Source organism: Diadema setosum, chromosome 4, assembly GCF_964275005.1.
Source record: "Diadema setosum chromosome 4, eeDiaSeto1, whole genome shotgun sequence".
NCBI classification, from domain to species: domain Eukaryota; kingdom Metazoa; phylum Echinodermata; class Echinoidea; order Diadematoida; family Diadematidae; genus Diadema; species Diadema setosum.
In genome coordinates, this window is record NC_092688.1 from 26021793 (window position 1) to 26039775 (window position 17983).

Sequence of the window (17983 nt, forward strand, 5' to 3'; positions counted from 1 at the left end):
CTTTATAAATGCTGTTTCAAAATGCCTTTAAAAGCTAATTGAATTAATATATCAATATAGAGATTTTATCGATCGAAATCAATGATTACTCTCCCCCAGCTTCTCTTCCCTCCCCCATCTTCATCTTGGATGTTAGTGCATGAGAATTTAATCATATCTGATCTACATGAACCTGAACTAAAAAGGAGCCTATACTACGCCTTTCTGAATCATTTCTTTTTAAAACACAATCATCGTGAGGTTGGAGAAGTATAAACCCAAATTAACCAAGTAGTGTATTCATGTTACCCAATTAGACATAATGCCCACTTCGAATCTGATTCTGCGTGGCTTAACATGATCAAAGTTAACAATAGCAATTGCTGCAGTTGTACGCCTACATAGGCCTATACTTATATCATAATTCATTCCAAGCTTAGATCTCCAATCTACTTTTGCAAGATATTGATGAAAACTTCGAGTTTGCATCTTGTACTCCATGACTGAATTTCTCTTTTCTAATGTTTCATCGAGACGCTCAGCGCTTAGAAACATTGTAATAAGCGCTTTATAAATGATATTTATTATTATCATTAAACAAAAGGGAAAGTGTCAGCAGACGGCGAACAAAACCACAGGAATACCAGCAGACGGCAAAGCAGAACGCGATGCCGATGGCGAAATGGAAACACGCACATATCCACAACACACACACACACACACACACACACACACACACGCACACACACACACACACACACACACACACACACAAAGCCGTTGTTATGACAGTTCACAAGGCGGCGTGCCATTCTCACATTCTAATCTGATTCTGTGGTTGGCAGAGGACCATGGTACTGTATACAAGAAAGCAACACAAGTATCGCAACCAACTAGTACTCTGATAGTCTTTGCTCAAGTGCCACAATTGGCAATTTCGACGCGTTAGGGTTACGGAAAAAAAAATCGCGTCCTGGAGACATTTGTGAGATGTGAGATCTTCTCCCGTGTGGGGGCGCTGTGGCAAAGTGGGTAGGACTCGTTGACTGTCAATCGGAGGTCCCGAGTTCGAATACCGTCAAGTGTCTACGTTTATACCTACCATGTCCCTCTCCACCCATGCAGGTGTAAAATGGGTAAATGCCATGACAATAATCACGGCAGGGCCCTCTGGTAGACCAGGGGTAACAATGAGGATGCTACCGTGAATACCCAAGACCACATTATTATTATATTTTCATGTATTAAAGTTATGCGGATCTTCGTTTTCCCCATGCACGCACATAAACTATAGTCGTAATCATTCGTGATCAAACAAAGTCCCTGGTGTTTTGGAGTTGACTGATGCTTATCAGTCAGGGACATGATTTATTTCCCTTGTAAAGAGATTTTAAGTTTATTATAAACCCAATGAGAAAAAAAAGAAAATACGTGCGAGCAGTAACAACGAATTGTAATACACATAGTTATTCGTCGTTGCTTGTTTGACTTCGTTGGCGGTGTTGGCGCCGAAGTAGTGGTGTCATTATTTATTCACAAAACTAAATAGAATCTTAATAGTTGAGATCAGGGCCCCATTTCATAAAATATGTGAGGATAGCAACTCTTGCTGGAATGGCAACTTCCAGTAGCAATAGCCAATCAGAAAGTTGGATTCTTGTCGTTTCCATGACAATTGCCATCCCAGCATGAGTTGCTGTCGTATCAACGTTTTATGAAATGGCACCCAGATTCCGAGAGAAGTGATTGCCATCTCAAATAATACATAACTCGTAAAAACAATGCAGATGTTCCTATAAGCATCCGAAATACGCGCAGGTTGTTACTCAATGCATAATTGCTGCTTTTGAACACACAGAAGGCACTAGGTATATACCCTTTATTGTTTTTAGAACAAACAAGGAAATTAATATACAAATAATGACTGCTATGAGGGGCACAGTTAAAATTATGGCCCAAGGTGATGTGAAAACCATAACTATGCCCGAAGCGAAGCTGAGGGCATGGTTATGGTTTTCACATCACCGAGGGCCTACATAATTTTAACTGTGCCCCGAATATCAAGCTGTCACTATTTGTTTTATATACCAAAAATATAGATTCCGAAATATAGATACCGAAAATATAGATTCCAGTCTCTTTTACAGCACTCGTAATCAACGCTGATCGACAGCGCGGCGGTTGTATCATTGGTGCGTACATATGAGTGATCTATGTGTACGGGGTTGCGACTGTCTCCAAACCTATTTACAGGGCACAGTTGATTCTATGCCCCGGCACAGTAAATCATGACGTCATTTTGATCAAAAATGGGGCACAGCTATTTTCATGACTCCACTTTTAACCAATCAGATGAGAGGAATCTATTTAAGTGTGAGGTATATAAAACTTGATAATATATATGCTGCAGTTTAGAACCAGTCCAAGGTGTTTCCCCGGATTTCCATAATGGCACATTGGTATAATGGAATATGATTTATCGTGCCAAAGGCCAGGTTTATACAATTATCATTTGTCATGAACAAAATGTTACGTGCAGGAAATGGAAGACACCATGAACACGGTGTCCCTAAAATATGGATCTCTAAAATAAAGTCGCTTATTAATGTTTCTTTTTATCTATACGGAATTGAAAACTATACAATCTACAATGCAGTGCCTACAAATGAAACAAAAAAAAAAAAACAAAGTGGACAAATGAAATAGCGAATGCCTCGAAACTACAAATAATAATTTCGCAAAGTTGAGTCTGTAATAAATATCTCTTATAAAACGAAAATAGGAATTCTACGTGTACAAGAGAGAGAGAGTGGGAGAGAGCAGAAGGAGAGAGAGAGAGAGAGAGAGAGAGTGTGTGTGTGTGTGTGTGTGTACGTGCTTCGTTACTTATGTTTGATTTAAATGAAATACCCGCTCTTAAGGCAAATCCGTGTCGATAATAAAATGCTAATACAAAATACAATTTACTAGTATACGATTTTAGAAAAAAAAAAATATGTAAGCCCCTATATTGCTTTTAGGTGATCTTTGACACTGATCCTTAAGACGGGTAACAAAATAATATGAAGAGATAATGTCCCTCATATTTTGTTTTCATTGGTCATGTTGGTGTTCTCTGGCAGTGATCCTTCGCAGAAGGTAAACAAGATGAAAAGAGATAATGATCCTATTGACTCTGTAAATACGTAGTCACCCGGTAAATTCAGTATGCTGTAGATATCACGGAAGGCAGGGGCATGACAGTGACTTCTGTTGACCTTTCCACGAACGTTTATTGGATCGCCTAGCTGTATTTCCATCATAACGCAATATACACTGCATCATTTCAATATCAGTTATTCCTATTCGCAGAACATCGTATAGGGAGAAAGATGTTTGGAGTACTCGTGTTCTGTTCTAACATCTTCCGAACCCACTTGTCATGACAAATAGAGAGATGTTTCAGTACACAAACTGTCAAGACGAATAAGGCAAACTCTTTGAAGACGAAATCAGCGCTTCAACCGAAAACATTCATATTGAAATGCAACATATTCGTTTCTCATCGGCAAACCACATGCGTGCCTTGTACGAAATGTTTTTGTTTTTGTTTTGTTTTTTAAATCAAGAGAAAAGGAAGATTAACTTCTTGTGGAATGACTGATAACGCACATTGAGCAACATTTCACACCCGTGTTGGCATGAAACGTTGCACACACCTTTCAAATAAGAAGAAAATAACAGAACATTCGACAAACGAAAATATTCTCTGGAATGAATAATAAATTATCACCATCCATACTGTGCGAGGTAAATGAGATTATCATACTACTGCCCGCCATTCTCCAATCTTCATTGGCACTTTATTTGACCATAACACATTTCTCTCCTTTTTTATTTTTGTTTTCTGATGAAACAAGAAGAAGACATTGTATCGAGTGTCATAGAATTTGCACTGAAGACTTTCATACAGAGTGCCATGATTTTCCTATGCTCTAATGTCCCGTTTTGGTGAAACTTAATTCCATTGACCAAGCTCTTTCATTTCACATTATTGATTTAGGTCGACTGTACCATGGAATAAGCCTAGTATTTTCCGGACAAGACCAGTGATTGTTCTTCATGAGATATTGCATATAAAAGTTAAACCTAAAAGGAGGTAAAAGCTCTATAACGTGGTTGAACTTACAAAGTCCCTCTTGAATGAGGTGCAGACAGTTCATGTTTTATATATTTGGCAATGCTGGGGTTATGACATATTGGTTTAATCTGCTCAAGGGCTATTTTGATGAGTTTAAGAGGGTATCAAACAGCAATAGACCGATTAATAGTGTTGTAAATCATGATAATACTGATAATACCAGTTATATGCGTATGTTTATCACAGTTATTGTTGTGTTATATGATGATTGTATATATTGTTTATGATATAATAATTATCATATGAGATATCTAAAGTGTGGGCGGCGCGGCGGCCCATTGGTGGGCCGTGATGTTGGCCAAAAATTAAACTGAAAACATCCAGTATTTGTATCCGATCTCACTGGGCCTCGAAAAAAAAAAAAAAAATGTGCAAGCCAAAGGGGGCCTCGGGTTTAATAAGGGTTGAGAAGCGCAGGTAAGCTGTGGCAATGGCATGCAGAACGCAAAAGCGTGTCTTCAAATAAAGCAGTGTCCGATGGACCTGTGTGATGTAAGATGTAAAGTCTCCTCTCCTCTATGTATAACTGAAGGGGCACTGTGGCATATAGGAAAGGACTCTAGGTGGCTGTCAATCGGAGATCCCGAGTTCGAATCTCGTCAAGATTGTATTCATGCACTGTCATTACGTCTGTTGACAAGATGTTTTGTTTGTTGATGTTGTTGTTGTTGTTGTTGTTGTTGTTGACCGGATGCGTATTATTAGGATTATAGACTACACTGCAAACACTGCAGATGAGCTCCTCATATTCCTCCGTCATTTAGGGAAAATAACATCATCATACATTTAACATTATCAGTCTTCTCAACAAAGTTTCTGGATTGGAGTGGGGTGAATTGAAAGAAGATAACCGCCTCCCACATGAGGGAACTTTTATCTATTTTTTTTTTTTTATTGAAGTGAAAGATGTGGTGCACACTCTTTGCTGAAATATTTGTAAATTCGTCATTCTCCCAAGCGTTTTATTATATTGAGCCGACATAATGAGGGAGGGTGTGGGAGGGGGTATCCTCCCACGCGAGGGAGATTTTGCATTTTTAGAATTGAAATTCAACGATCTAGTGTCTACTTTGGGCTGCACGAAGGATCTGTTATATTTTTAGAATTCAAATGTAATATCTCGTAACTGCCCCTGCCCCCGCTTTCCGGGATCGATGCCCCTGCTGACCGACATGACCAGCAAATGGAGCCATCATTCATGATACAATGTACGGTCAAGTTCACATGACTGCGAGGTTCATTGATAATCACAATAATTAGTCCGCCTGTCACGATGGGACCCTTCAAGTTGGTTGCTTTTGTGTTATTTGTGTTGACATGCCACTCAACAGCCTTCGTCTATACACGGTGCTTATAGATACAATACTGCACACAGTGGTAATACAGCGCTTTACCAACATGGCAAACATTTTGGTCGCAGAAAGCAATACTATGCAATCCCCAGTGCCACCTTCCAGTTTCGTTTTGTTACGACCAATAGACCATTACTCCTGCCTGGATTCAGGCGTCTGTGTACCTTTTTTTTTTTTTTTTTTTTTTTTTTTTTTTTTTTTTTTTTTTTTTTACTATACCTCCCAATTCTTGTCCGGAGATGTGGAAATCAACCCTGGTCTTGATGGACAGCGAAATATTAGTAATGCACACCTGAACCAGAAGCACCCTGCTAGAGGTATACATAATGTCATATTACCTTCGTATTGCAAGGAGTTTGAGAAAAAAAAAAAAATCCTGAACTGGAGATGTTTGTACAACACATCTAGACTTGACATCTTCTGTATTACGGAAACATGGCTGGATAGTGATATTGCGGACTCTTGCGGTGTCTACCGTTGGAATTTAAGATGAATACTTGATTTTACGCCGTGATCGGTTCATGTCCATCATGATGATAAAAACATTGAAATTGCATGGGCATCTAATAGCGAGGCACACCCCGTCACCATAGTGACATTATTTTGTATAGGTTATATATTCCGTGTAACACAGGTCTTTTATTTCATTGTTTGTCTATTCAGGATTATAACCGTGAATCTTATTTGCCTGCTTTTCACTCCATATGATTTGTAGTTTATAGGTTAGTTATGTCTACGGTATAATATAGGTTTTCCCGGCCAATTTCGCACTTTTGTCAGTCCAATTCCTTATTGCTGCATTCAATTTAGCAAAATTTAGCGTAGATGACATGTTCGGTAGTTCAATTTTATGATCTCTTCATTCAAATTCATTTTGGAGCATTCAAATTACCTTTCTCCTCATTCTAATTAACACTTTTTCAATTGAAATTCATAAAACAAGCACCATTTCGTTATTAGTTCATTCAATTTAGAATGATATAGTCACGTGATCTCACGGACATGCTGCACTCGTTCATTCAAATTCTCTTTTGCAGTCATGTTAGCACGCATGTTTATGCTTTGGTTCTTTCTTTAGTTTTTTTTTTTCCAACAAAGTTATTGTTTTGAAAGCATCATTACATTTCATATTTTCGTACTCATTTTAGAGATTTTGGCAACAGTTTTTTTTTTCTTCAATGTGCTTAGTGAGTCTTCCAGTCCGAAGATAGTGCATCATGTGGCCACAACTTATCTGGCCGTTGAGCGCTTTATTCCGGGTGTGTCGGCCAGTTCTAGGAAGTCAAGGTTATGATCATCAAATGTTCCTATAATTCTTTTTCTGCCTTCATGAGAAATACGTCTGTATCTAACTTGTGCTGTCATGACTGTAAGAAGATGAAGTTAATCTGTAGTATTGGTACATCATGTAGGCCTAAAATGACATACCATGAATGAAAGAAAGGGGGCGTTACAGAACAACAAACTCGAGTTATATAGGGTCAAAAATATGATACTTTTACTGCTAAATAGTGCGTGGATGAAACAAAAAAGTCACATAGAAATAGGCGTTTAAATGTTATCACCTATATAAAAAAAGAAATAACATGACGTTAATTTGAATGAACATGTTTGGAATTTGACTGCCGATACGCGAAACTGAATGACTGAAATACCCCTTTCGGCCAGTGCTGGCGAATTTGAATGACTGAAGAGCACGTGCCAATTTGAATGCCCGTTTTACGAATTCGAAAGGCACATGTGCAAATCTCATTGATCGAAATGCTAAATTGAACGACCAACTTGCAATTTTGAATAACAGAGTGTGCAGTGACGAGGATTTTCGCTAAATTGAATGAACCTTTTATCAAATGGACTGACAAAAGTGCGAAATTGGCCGGGAAAACCTATATTTGAAATTAAATTTGTATACGTTAAGTCTGTAAATTGCATGTCTTGGTAATGTTCCTCAGGGGCAACATCTTGTGTTGGTTCGGATGCCTATATGGGCAATAGTAAATACCTTTACTTTTGTGTGCCCTGACCCATAGTCATTCATGTTGTCACCATCTATTCCTATATCATTTTAGGTTACGAGTACAATATACAATGTATTCCTTTGTAATTTTTTTTTCAGTTTCATGTTTGTAATGCTTATGATCAATATTATATGTCCTATTCTCTATACCTGGTCTAAAAAAATATACATATATGATAATGATACTTATTATTCTTAACTTTTTATTAAGATATTTTTTCCACTCACATGCTGCAGTCGTTATCATTCGTGATTCAATTCATTTCAATTCATTTATTTTTCATTCTCATTTTTCTTCCAACAAAACATAACACAAAATAAATCAGAAATCGTAAGCATATGTACATTACAGAGTACGAAAAATAAACGATAGTCAATAAACTAATAAAGATATGCATACATACTGGAAAATACAAAGTTATGTTTAGCGGGGAAAAATGAGAACTTAGAGGTCCACTAAAAAGCAATGTCAGCTGAAATAAAATCTAATCAAGTGATCAAATAAAACCCCCGATGTTTCGAAGTTTACTGATGCTTATCAGTAAGTAATACATGTTTTTAATTCCCTTGTAAATGTATAAACCCCTTTTATTTTCTCTTAAACCAGTGAGGAGAAAATGTGTGCAGCGATATGAATTACAATATACTTATATAGCCATTCGCCATTTTCGGATCCAGTTTTATAGCTTGTATGGTGGTGGCGTGGAAGTAGTAATGCCATTATTTCATAACAGCAATTTATGGTTCAGTTAAGGTCAAACTCCAAAAGAGGCGACTGTCAGCTTTTGAATGATTCAAAACTCGTGAAATCATGCAGATGTTCCTAAACCTCCTAAACACGTGCTAATGGAACTCAGTGCAGCTACAGGAATGCTACATTTGAGAAAACAGAAATTCGCGCGCACGAAGGCACCCTTTATTGTTCGTGGAGACATGAATAGATTAAATCTTTATGGCAACGACCGTGAAGGTTTTGAAACAAAAGAAGAAGATTTAAGCTCCACACCAACGCCTGTGAGGAGATTAGCAGGTACATAACACTATGGGAACTCTTTACAGATACGCCATCCATCAAGGCAACCTACCAACTGCTTTAAAAGCTTCTCTATATTGTTTTCACGCATACCTTCACATACAGAACGTTTTGTAGAGAAATTTGACAGGGAGACAATAAGCCAAGAAAATTTGCTAGAGAAACACTGATTTCTCCTAATTCTATGCTTTCAACTTTAAATTTAGAAACGGTTAAGGTGCAAATATTCTGTCAGAGTTGACGAACGAATGCGTCTCTTCGGGCATACGTATCTATATTGCAAAATCAACCAATGTGACGATTTGTGGGTTTTGTGATGCAACTTCATATTATAAATATGTGTGTTGTATGTGTGCATGTGTGTGTGAACGTGGCGTGTGCGCGCGCGTGTGTGTGTGTGTGTGTGTGTGCATGTGCGTGTGGGTGTGTAAAAAAAACAATGCGGGATTTCACCTAAAGGTTTTGTTACAGACAAACCAATTTTGCAGGTTGGATTGTTTAATCTATAACAATCGTCAGTTCTACACACACTACGAAAAATAGGTTCAACTTTGCAGGAGCAGACCAATGTCACACTTGCAGCACGTAGTACCAAAGCAACTTTGCACCTTTCAGACTATAATGTGCAAATTGCATGTTTAAAGGTGCTCCTATTTTGGTTGCACCGGTAAAAGTGCTCCCAGTCTGACACTGGTAAAGGTGCAAAGTTGAACCTATTTTTCCGAGAATGTTGCAAGCAATGGTTAGAAATAATTGTGAATGGAGAGTACACACAAACGCACACTCCTGCTTCTTTATTTAATCAAAAATGTACTGCCTTATTTGTATTATATGTAACTATCAATGTTTTACAAAGATTTTTGTTATGCATGTAGTATAGACTGCACTTTTGTTTTGTATTGCTCCTTTGTCATTTGGTTACGTTTGGTTTAAATTTGTCACATTGATGTTATTCATTTTTTATTTGATTTGATTTGAGAAGCAAAATATATACGAACGAACGAACACACACACACACAAAAGAGAGAGAGTCAATGACAAGATGGATAATGTTGGATAATTTGTCACTCGCCGTCTGCAGTCAGGATGTTCATCAATTAAACGTAGAACTAGTGTTTGTTTTGTTGTCAAGTGAATTCCTGACTGGACGCAATTCCAACCAATTACCGTGAATATAAAAGTGGAGCGTTGATCATTCGTGTCCAGTGCCAGAAAGAGGTGCAAATGGACCCAACGTTCTCATCACTGGCTGTTTTACACAACCTTCTGCTGACACATTCGATTTGAAGAAAAAAAAAAGATAAATTCAATTCAATTTTTTTCAATTCAATCATTTTTTTATTTCCAATCAACAAAAATCAAAACATAGTACAAAGTATACATGTCATGAAATAATATTGTTCAAACATTTGCAAAAGATTCATGTAGTATCCGAGATAAATAATATAACAACATATATATATATATATATATATATATATATATATATATATATGCAATAATTAGGAGGAACAATACACATGTACTTCGTGGGCGTGCGGAAAATAGATTCGATTATGGAAAATAATGATCCACTAAAAAGCAAAGCTTGTGGGACGTGGATCGCTAGATAAATCTCGTGGATAGGACATCAGATTCGAAAAAAAAAATTATAATAAATTATATATATATATATATATATATATATATGTTTGCGGGGATTGTCACTTTGAATGCTTCATCTAAGTTTGACAGTGCAGATCTTGTCATATTTCATATGACATCACTATATTGTTTAGGAATTGCAAACTGCGGTAAGAACAAAAATTATATACTAAATAAGGATATGAAAGATATGCCATTCAAAGAAATTCTCTTGCATTGTATGCAAAGAATCAGTATGCTCCAAGATGTTACATTCAAATCCAAACTTAAAACTTATCTGTTCCTCTCACACTGAGGACTGTAATTTCTGTATGTCATTAATGTTCAGAACAATATTGTATTTTTAATTGGTATATGTTGTATGCTTTATTTGGTATATATTTGTTTTTTGTTTGCCATTTTCTTCTTTGTTGACATGTTTGAACATGTATATGCATGTAATTTATAGTTGTATCTTTTCATTTTTGAAGCGCCATAAGCACTGAAAAGTGGACCTGTGCGCTATACAAGTAGCCACTACTATTATTGTTATTATTGTTATTATCATTATTATTATTATTATCATTATTATTATTATTATCATTATTATTATTATTATTATCAAGAAAAATTGGTTTAACTTTGCACCTTTACCATTGTCACACTGGGAGCACCTTTACGGGTGCAACTTTGCACTTTTCTTGTTGAAGGGTGCAAAGTTGCACTAGTATAAAAGGTGCTCCCAGTGTGTCGCTGGTAAAGATCCATAGTTAAACCTATTTTTACTTAGGGTGTAGGTCTTCTTTGTATAATAGTGTCAGAAGGATTGCCTGATTATATATTCTTTCTCCCTCCCTCTCTCTCTCTCTCTCTTTCTCTCTCTCTCTCTCTCTCTCTCTCTCTCTCTGTTGCAATCGGAAATGTTAAGATGAACCATATCTAATAGTTTCATGGAATTTCAAAGCTATTAATTACGGAAGAAAGGTAGATAATTTCATGTCAAAAAAAAGAAATATATATATATATATCATTTATAGATACATATGAAGCGCTTTAAACGAAAATGCGCTAAATCCATGAATAAAAATGTGATTTAGCGCCTTTTGGAAGAAGCTCTTCATTACGCAGATCGTGGGTTTGTTTTCACTCCAGTCGCCGGTAAATACTCGGATGTCCGACCATGAGAACACACAATGTTTTTTAAGTGTCCTCAAAGTTGAAGTCACAGAAATTTCAAGGTCATAATTATGTTGAAATGTAAGAGAAATTGGAATATTGTAATAGAATTATAAACCTCAACTTTAAACTCGCACACAAAGATCTGTGTCCGTAGATCTAAATTTGTTATTCTTGTCCTGTATATACACCGATATTCACTACATATTTACGGGATTAAAAAAGTATTCGTCCAAGAAGACATTTCCGGGGGTATTTCATCCTGTGAAGGTAGCGATATGAGAATCTATTGTTAGTGAACTTCCTGACGTCAGGAATAATATACTAGGAATAGTTTTAAGCATTGGACCTACTACTCATGGACTATGAACAAGATGTCTTTCTTTGATCCCATTATCACCGCCGCCACCTGATTATGTGCATCTTAACGAGTACATTCAGACGTTTGGGCAATGACGATAATGTAATCGTGCATCGTCACTGTCAAAAGAACCGTTTACCTCATTTCGGTCTTGTTTGGTTGTGGTGCCTTTTCAGATTCACGTACCTATTGAATAAACACTGATGATCAGTGGCGTAACTACGGGGGGCATGGGGGGGGGGCACGTGCCCCCCCCCCCCCCCATCCGCTGGTAAAAAAAAAAAAAAAGAAGAAAACAAAACTACCAAAATGGTAATTCAAGGGTTAGTAAACTGCTTTTGAAATCGACATGAAAGGGTGATCAAGCAAAAAGATATTTTGCTAAGATTTCTTTTAACCATACAATTAATGAGGTACTTATAGTGAAACATTGTTCAAAAAGCCCGGAGACGACAAAAGATTGTGATTCAGCTTGATTCCTGGTTGGTATTTTGAATATAAGCAGGATGTGCGCAGTGTACTCAGAACATCGGAACGGCAAAAAGAGTCGCTGCAATGTTGCGCAATGTGATGTAGGTTGTACACATTTGCTATCAAAGCTAGATTATTGATTTTGCAGTGTTGCTTTACATACTCGTCTATATTAAAATGCCTTGCATTGCCAATAATAAGACTTGACTTTGGCTATTTCCTAACTTTTCCATCTACAATGTATGTGAAACCACACACTCACAAACACAAGCAATTAGGGGATGCTCTATATAAAGTGCAGATTTTGGACATCCTTCTCCCGCTTGGTCACTTCGACGCCCCCTCGCTGGTCATACCTCCCCCAATCATGAACATTAACCGACACCCTTGACTACCAGTGGCGGATCCAGGGGGCGCACCGGGCGCCCCCTCCCTCCAAAGCGAAAAAAAAAATATATATATACATGATATTGTAGCTACAAACGACAGTTTTTGGATTGTAAAATGTCAATATTTTCAAGCTCGCTCGCATTTAACCGTTATATGCCATTCTCCTGATGTTACTGCCAGTATTAATGCCAGCAGTTGCGCCCGGTGCGCCCCCCCCCCCCCCCCGAATTTCCAAAGCGAAAAAATATAGCTAAAAAACGGCAGTTTGGGGACTGTAAAATGTCAAAATTTTAAAGCTCGCTTGCTTCGCTCGCTCGCATTTAATCGTTATGCCATTCTCCTGATGTTGCTGCCAGTATTAATGCCAGCAGTTGCGCCCGGTGCGCCCCCTCCCCTTAATTTCCAAAGCGAAAAAATATAGCTACAAACGGCAGTTTGGGGACTGTAAAATGTCAAAATTTTCAAGCTCTCTCGCTTCGCTCGCTCGCATTTAATCGTTATGCCATTCTCCTGATGTTACTGCCAGCAACTGCCAGCAGTTGCGCCCGGTGCAACCCCCTTAATTTCAAAAGCAAACAAATATATATATATATATATATATATATATATATATATATATATATATATATAGCTAAAAACGGCAGTTTGGGGACTGTAAAATGTCAAATTTTGAAGCTCGCTCGCTCCACTCGCTCGCATTTAATTGTACCGTTATGCAATTCTGATGTTGCTGCCATGAGGTGCCCCCCAATGTCTTGACCCACGGTACGCCACTGCTGATGATACGGAGGAGCAAGGCTCAAAACCTAACAAATTTTGTACCACAAAAGTTTTATTAATTACAGAAGTGGACATTGTAGACACGTATGTAACGTTGCATGATAAAGACATAGGCCTTGTACATGTCGTCTACCGTTTTGCACTGTCGGTGATTACCCAGTAACAATGTGCGAAAAATGGGGGGGGGGGGGATATATTACAATTAACTCGCCTAAATATTTGCTTTCTCTTGTTTAGTAAGCCTACACGCATTTCGCGAATGAAATTATACTTGAGTAATGATTTCCCAATATGCATGACATTGTACAACTGCACATGCATTTTTCTTGATTTAAGAGAGTTATCATCTCCCGCCATATAGTTTTTTTTTTTTTTTTCTCAAAAAGTGCCGTCTTGATTTTATCCAGGCTGGCGTAGGCATTGGTAGGACAGGCAGCTTTGAAGGGGTTCGGTTTCTGCGTAAAACAGCTAGGTGTATTTCTTGACGAACTTTGAAAGATATTTGGTAAAGGTCTCAACAGGATATTTTCCACTGCCTGTATGGAATTTCATACATGACACCATTATTGGAACTCCGTTATACTCACGGTTATTCCTTGTCAGATCCCATCTAAAGATGACATATCGAATTCCATCTTCATCATTGTGGACCTCGTAATCATCTAATTTCATTTCTAGAATATTTGCACGGCCCTTTTGCAGAAATAAGTCACCATATGGACCAAAAAGGAATATATATATATATATATATATATATATATATATATATATATATATATAACATTATATATTATATAAATCTGTAAACTATCAGGAGAATCACATTCCAACTCAGATGCGTTTTAATAATTAGCGTGTCACTGATAGAAAATTGTAGTTTTGATGCTACGCTGATTCCTTTTTATTCTTATTCAACTTGATCAAGACGGCTTTAAAGGGATCGTATAGTTTTGGTTGACACCTAATTTCAGGTTTCTAACATTTTTTTTATTCTTTTTTTATTTTATTTTTGGTGAGATAATGAGAAACCTTTTATGAAATATGAAAGAGCATGTAATTCTATGAGGAATTCAACGCTTATTTGATGAAAATCGGTTTTGAAATGGCTGAGATATCCACAAAAAAAGAGCGATTTTAATAACGTGTGGGACCCACACTTTATTACGATCGCTTTGTTTTACTTTGTTTTTTTGGATGTTTCAGTCATTCCAAACCCGATTTTCATCAAATAAACTTTGAATTCCTCTTAAAATGGTATGCCATGTACTATATAATAACTGTTTTCTTGGTATCTCGCAAAAAGTTAAAGCCCAATTCTCATCTCCACCAATACTGTACCATCCCTTTAAACATCTCACGCTTTGTGAAGATGTAGCTTCACTTTATCAAGAAAAGAAAATATCTAAAAAGTTTTCTTTTTCCCATGGAAAATAACTCTAGGCCTTCGGGTAATGTGATTGGTTACGTGATAGCTTCATATTAATCATTTGATTTTTGTAAGGATCCATGATATTACATTTCAAAATAATTCCAGGAAACTTGACGCGGGAATGAGGCAGCGAGCAGTAGAGAGAAGAAGTATCCTTACCAACATACAATTCAAAGATGGAAATCAGTTGTGTGTTTGCTGTGTTGGTTTCTATTACTATAATAATTTCCGTCCATCACCATTTAACTTGGTACATAATATTTATGTATATTAATATTGGAAATTTCATTCGTTCTGGCTAACAGTTTTCCAAATTGGTTAACGAACCAGAAGTTTTGATAAGAAGGTCTGTTGATATTATTATCATCAGTATTGTTAGCATTATCATTTATTTGTTTTCATTATTCTATGCTTGATGAGATAAATGGCTTCTTTTCCAAATTTGTGAATTCGATCAGGTTGAGTTATGAGCACTTTGCTCGAATACTAATACTTTGCAGTGCGTTGCTATAGCAAGAAGGTACGTTTGTGCGTGCGCACTATCACTAACCAAGTGCGTAAGATGAGAATGTGCCTTGAGTAATGAGGGAGTACAGCCGTGTCCTTCGTCATTTCACTGTCATTTTCAGTTTAAAGTGCGGATAAGATAGTGTTGTGACATCTCAACGCCCGACATTCGAAGTAGGATGAGAACAAACGCACACAGACATTGACACACAAACACACACAAACACGTAGTGCGCATACGATGTAGGCCTGCATCCAATCTGCACCCCCTGACTGCTTCACTTCCGAAGTAAGAAAATGTGCGTCAGGGAGCTTACTGCAATGCCTATTTCGAGCCGTACAGTCCCTCTCCACTCCCGCTTGTCTCTAACCGCCATTGTTTTACCGCTTTGCACCCCTCCCCTCCTCTCTCACTCTCTCCCCTCTCTTCCTATCTCTCACATTTGTCTCTCCCTCTCTTCTTCCTTTTTTCCTTCTCAGATTCCCTGACAGGAGTCTCGATTGCTCACGAGAGTGCGTCATTCTGAGGAAGCATAGACGAAAGCACGCAAGATTCTCCTTCTCACTGTGAGCGCACTAGGAGAGGAGGGCGGACGTTACGCCAGCTGTGTTACGCATCAGCGTTGGTCATATCATTGTCAACGCAAGTGTCTTGACAATCGGGCAATATTCTACTTCCAAGGTCGTGTACAGAGCGGCTGCATTGTCGAACGCCTCGAGGACATGGCGTTGTAGCGAGCGCACCACCCGTTTGTGTGTCAGGTGTGTAGGGTCGACCCATCGCCGAATCGCGACACCGTCGGGGGGCCCGTGTAGGACGTCGAATGCTGCACCATGTCGGAACCGTCCAAATCCTCGAAGCCCGTGCGATGTTTTCTGGTCCCTGGCGACTCTGTTAACTGTCCTGGTCGTGTGGACGTCGTCCGACTGGCGGGGGACGACATTCGTGGCAGCTGGTGGCATCTCCGAACACGATGCTGTGTCAGGCCTCAGACACAAGGTTGGTGATCCACTCATAACACAATAGTCATTTATGTATCATATGCTGTAAATGCTCGGGTTCTGTTATGCAAGTGTCTATCAAATTACGACCAAGATTTTGCTAAGGCGTGATCTTATGCAGCTTTATACATTGCAGCCAACAGGGAAATGCTACTCTCTAAAAAAAAAATCGAGTGAAAATATTCACTCTTAAAAGAGTGAATACAAAAAGGAGTGAATTTCGAGTGAAATTGGAGTGAATTTTGAGTGAAAATGTTCATTTCACTCATTTTGGAGTGACGTCAGGGATCACTCCTAAATCTTCGAGTGATCCTTGACGTCACTCCAAAATGAGTGAAAATGAGCATTTTCACTCAAAGTTCACTCCAATTTCACTCGAAATTCACTCTTTTTTGTATTCACTCTTTTTAGAGTGAAAATTTTCACTCGATTTTTTTAGAGAGTAAGTGCCCGCAACATTTTGATGCTTCCTATATAGGTAGACTGTGCTCACTATGCTCTGCTTTGTAAGAAAAAAAAAAAGTAGTGAAAAAGGCATTGGGTTAAAAGCTTGCAGAAAGGCACTCCGATTCTTAACATTTCTTCAAATCAGCGGGCAGCCTTAGATTTTCGTCTCATAAACACCTACATATTACAAGATTACTAAGATTATTAAGATTACTAAGATTATAGCCTTACAGGCATTGCATCCATTTAAAACACTCCTTGTTCACGTTGTCTTTTAAAAAAGAAATAGTGAATTTAAATAAAATTCTAAAAGTCATAATTAAAACTGATCATGAACTGAAAGAAAAAGACTCCAACCGTTCTTCATGTTTTCATGTAACGGTAATAAAGTGTCAAAGTCGTAACCACAGTAATCGAGACTTGGACGAGGAAATTGCCATCGGCTCAGAACTTTCCCATGGGCCTGCACACCAGCCTTAATTAAATAGATGTGTCCTTTCCTTATCGTGGGTTGAAAATAGAAAACGGTATCGGCATCGAACCGGATGCATTTCTACCATTTTGTTTGTTCGATTTTACGCAATATCATAATTATATTTCATCAAAGTCGACTTAGGCATAAAGTGGCATAGCACTTGAAGGGTACCCACCTGAACCATTCTCAGTGGTATCAAAATAAACTGCAACCCTGATTGCTTTGCTAGTTATCACTTTGGAAAACGATTTACGGATTTACTTTAGTGCGACCCTTTTCTTGGCCCATCTTTGGCTCAATTTCAAAAATTGCTACCCCGCTTTTTTTTTCTTTTTTTTTCCTTTTCTGGAAATCAAAACAGTAAGAGCAGTATAACGCGCGAAGCAATTGAGCACTTTTTCTCCAACGAAATTCGCTCAATTTATAACGGTGTGACTTTCTCACCATTTCAAAATTGTTCGAAGCGCTTAAGGCAAAATGTCTTCACAATCTGCTGCTCTCTCCTCCGGCGAGACATGGGTAGTTGAGTTCTTTTTTGCTATAAAACCAAGACAGTAGAAGATTCGTAGTTTTCGGACTAAAATTAGACAGCTAAAGAGTAAGAAAATTATTACGCTCTTTTTCATATCATCTTTTTATTTATACATTGTCATTTTCCAAATATGTATATATATATATATATATATATATATATGTTTATTTGCATGACAGGTTTATTAAAACAACATCTACCACCCATGTAACACTATAGACAAGATACA

General features: G+C 37.8%; 1 protein-coding gene across 2 annotated transcripts in view; it reads left to right on the top strand.

The window, feature by feature from the left end:
- Nucleotides 1-17983, top strand: part of LOC140227048 (galactosylceramide sulfotransferase-like) — a 173213-nt gene that overhangs the window by 73013 nt on the left and 82217 nt on the right. The window contains exon 1 of one of the 2 annotated variants that reach the window (XM_072307480.1): nucleotides 16184-16298. The exons of the other annotated variant lie outside the window; for it this stretch is intronic. Coding sequence (XP_072163581.1) covers nucleotides 16273-16298 — 26 coding nt within the window. The 5' untranslated portion in view covers nucleotides 16184-16272. Of the gene's footprint in view, nucleotides 1-16183; nucleotides 16299-17983 lie in introns of those variants that run through there. 2 annotated transcript variants of the gene reach the window in all.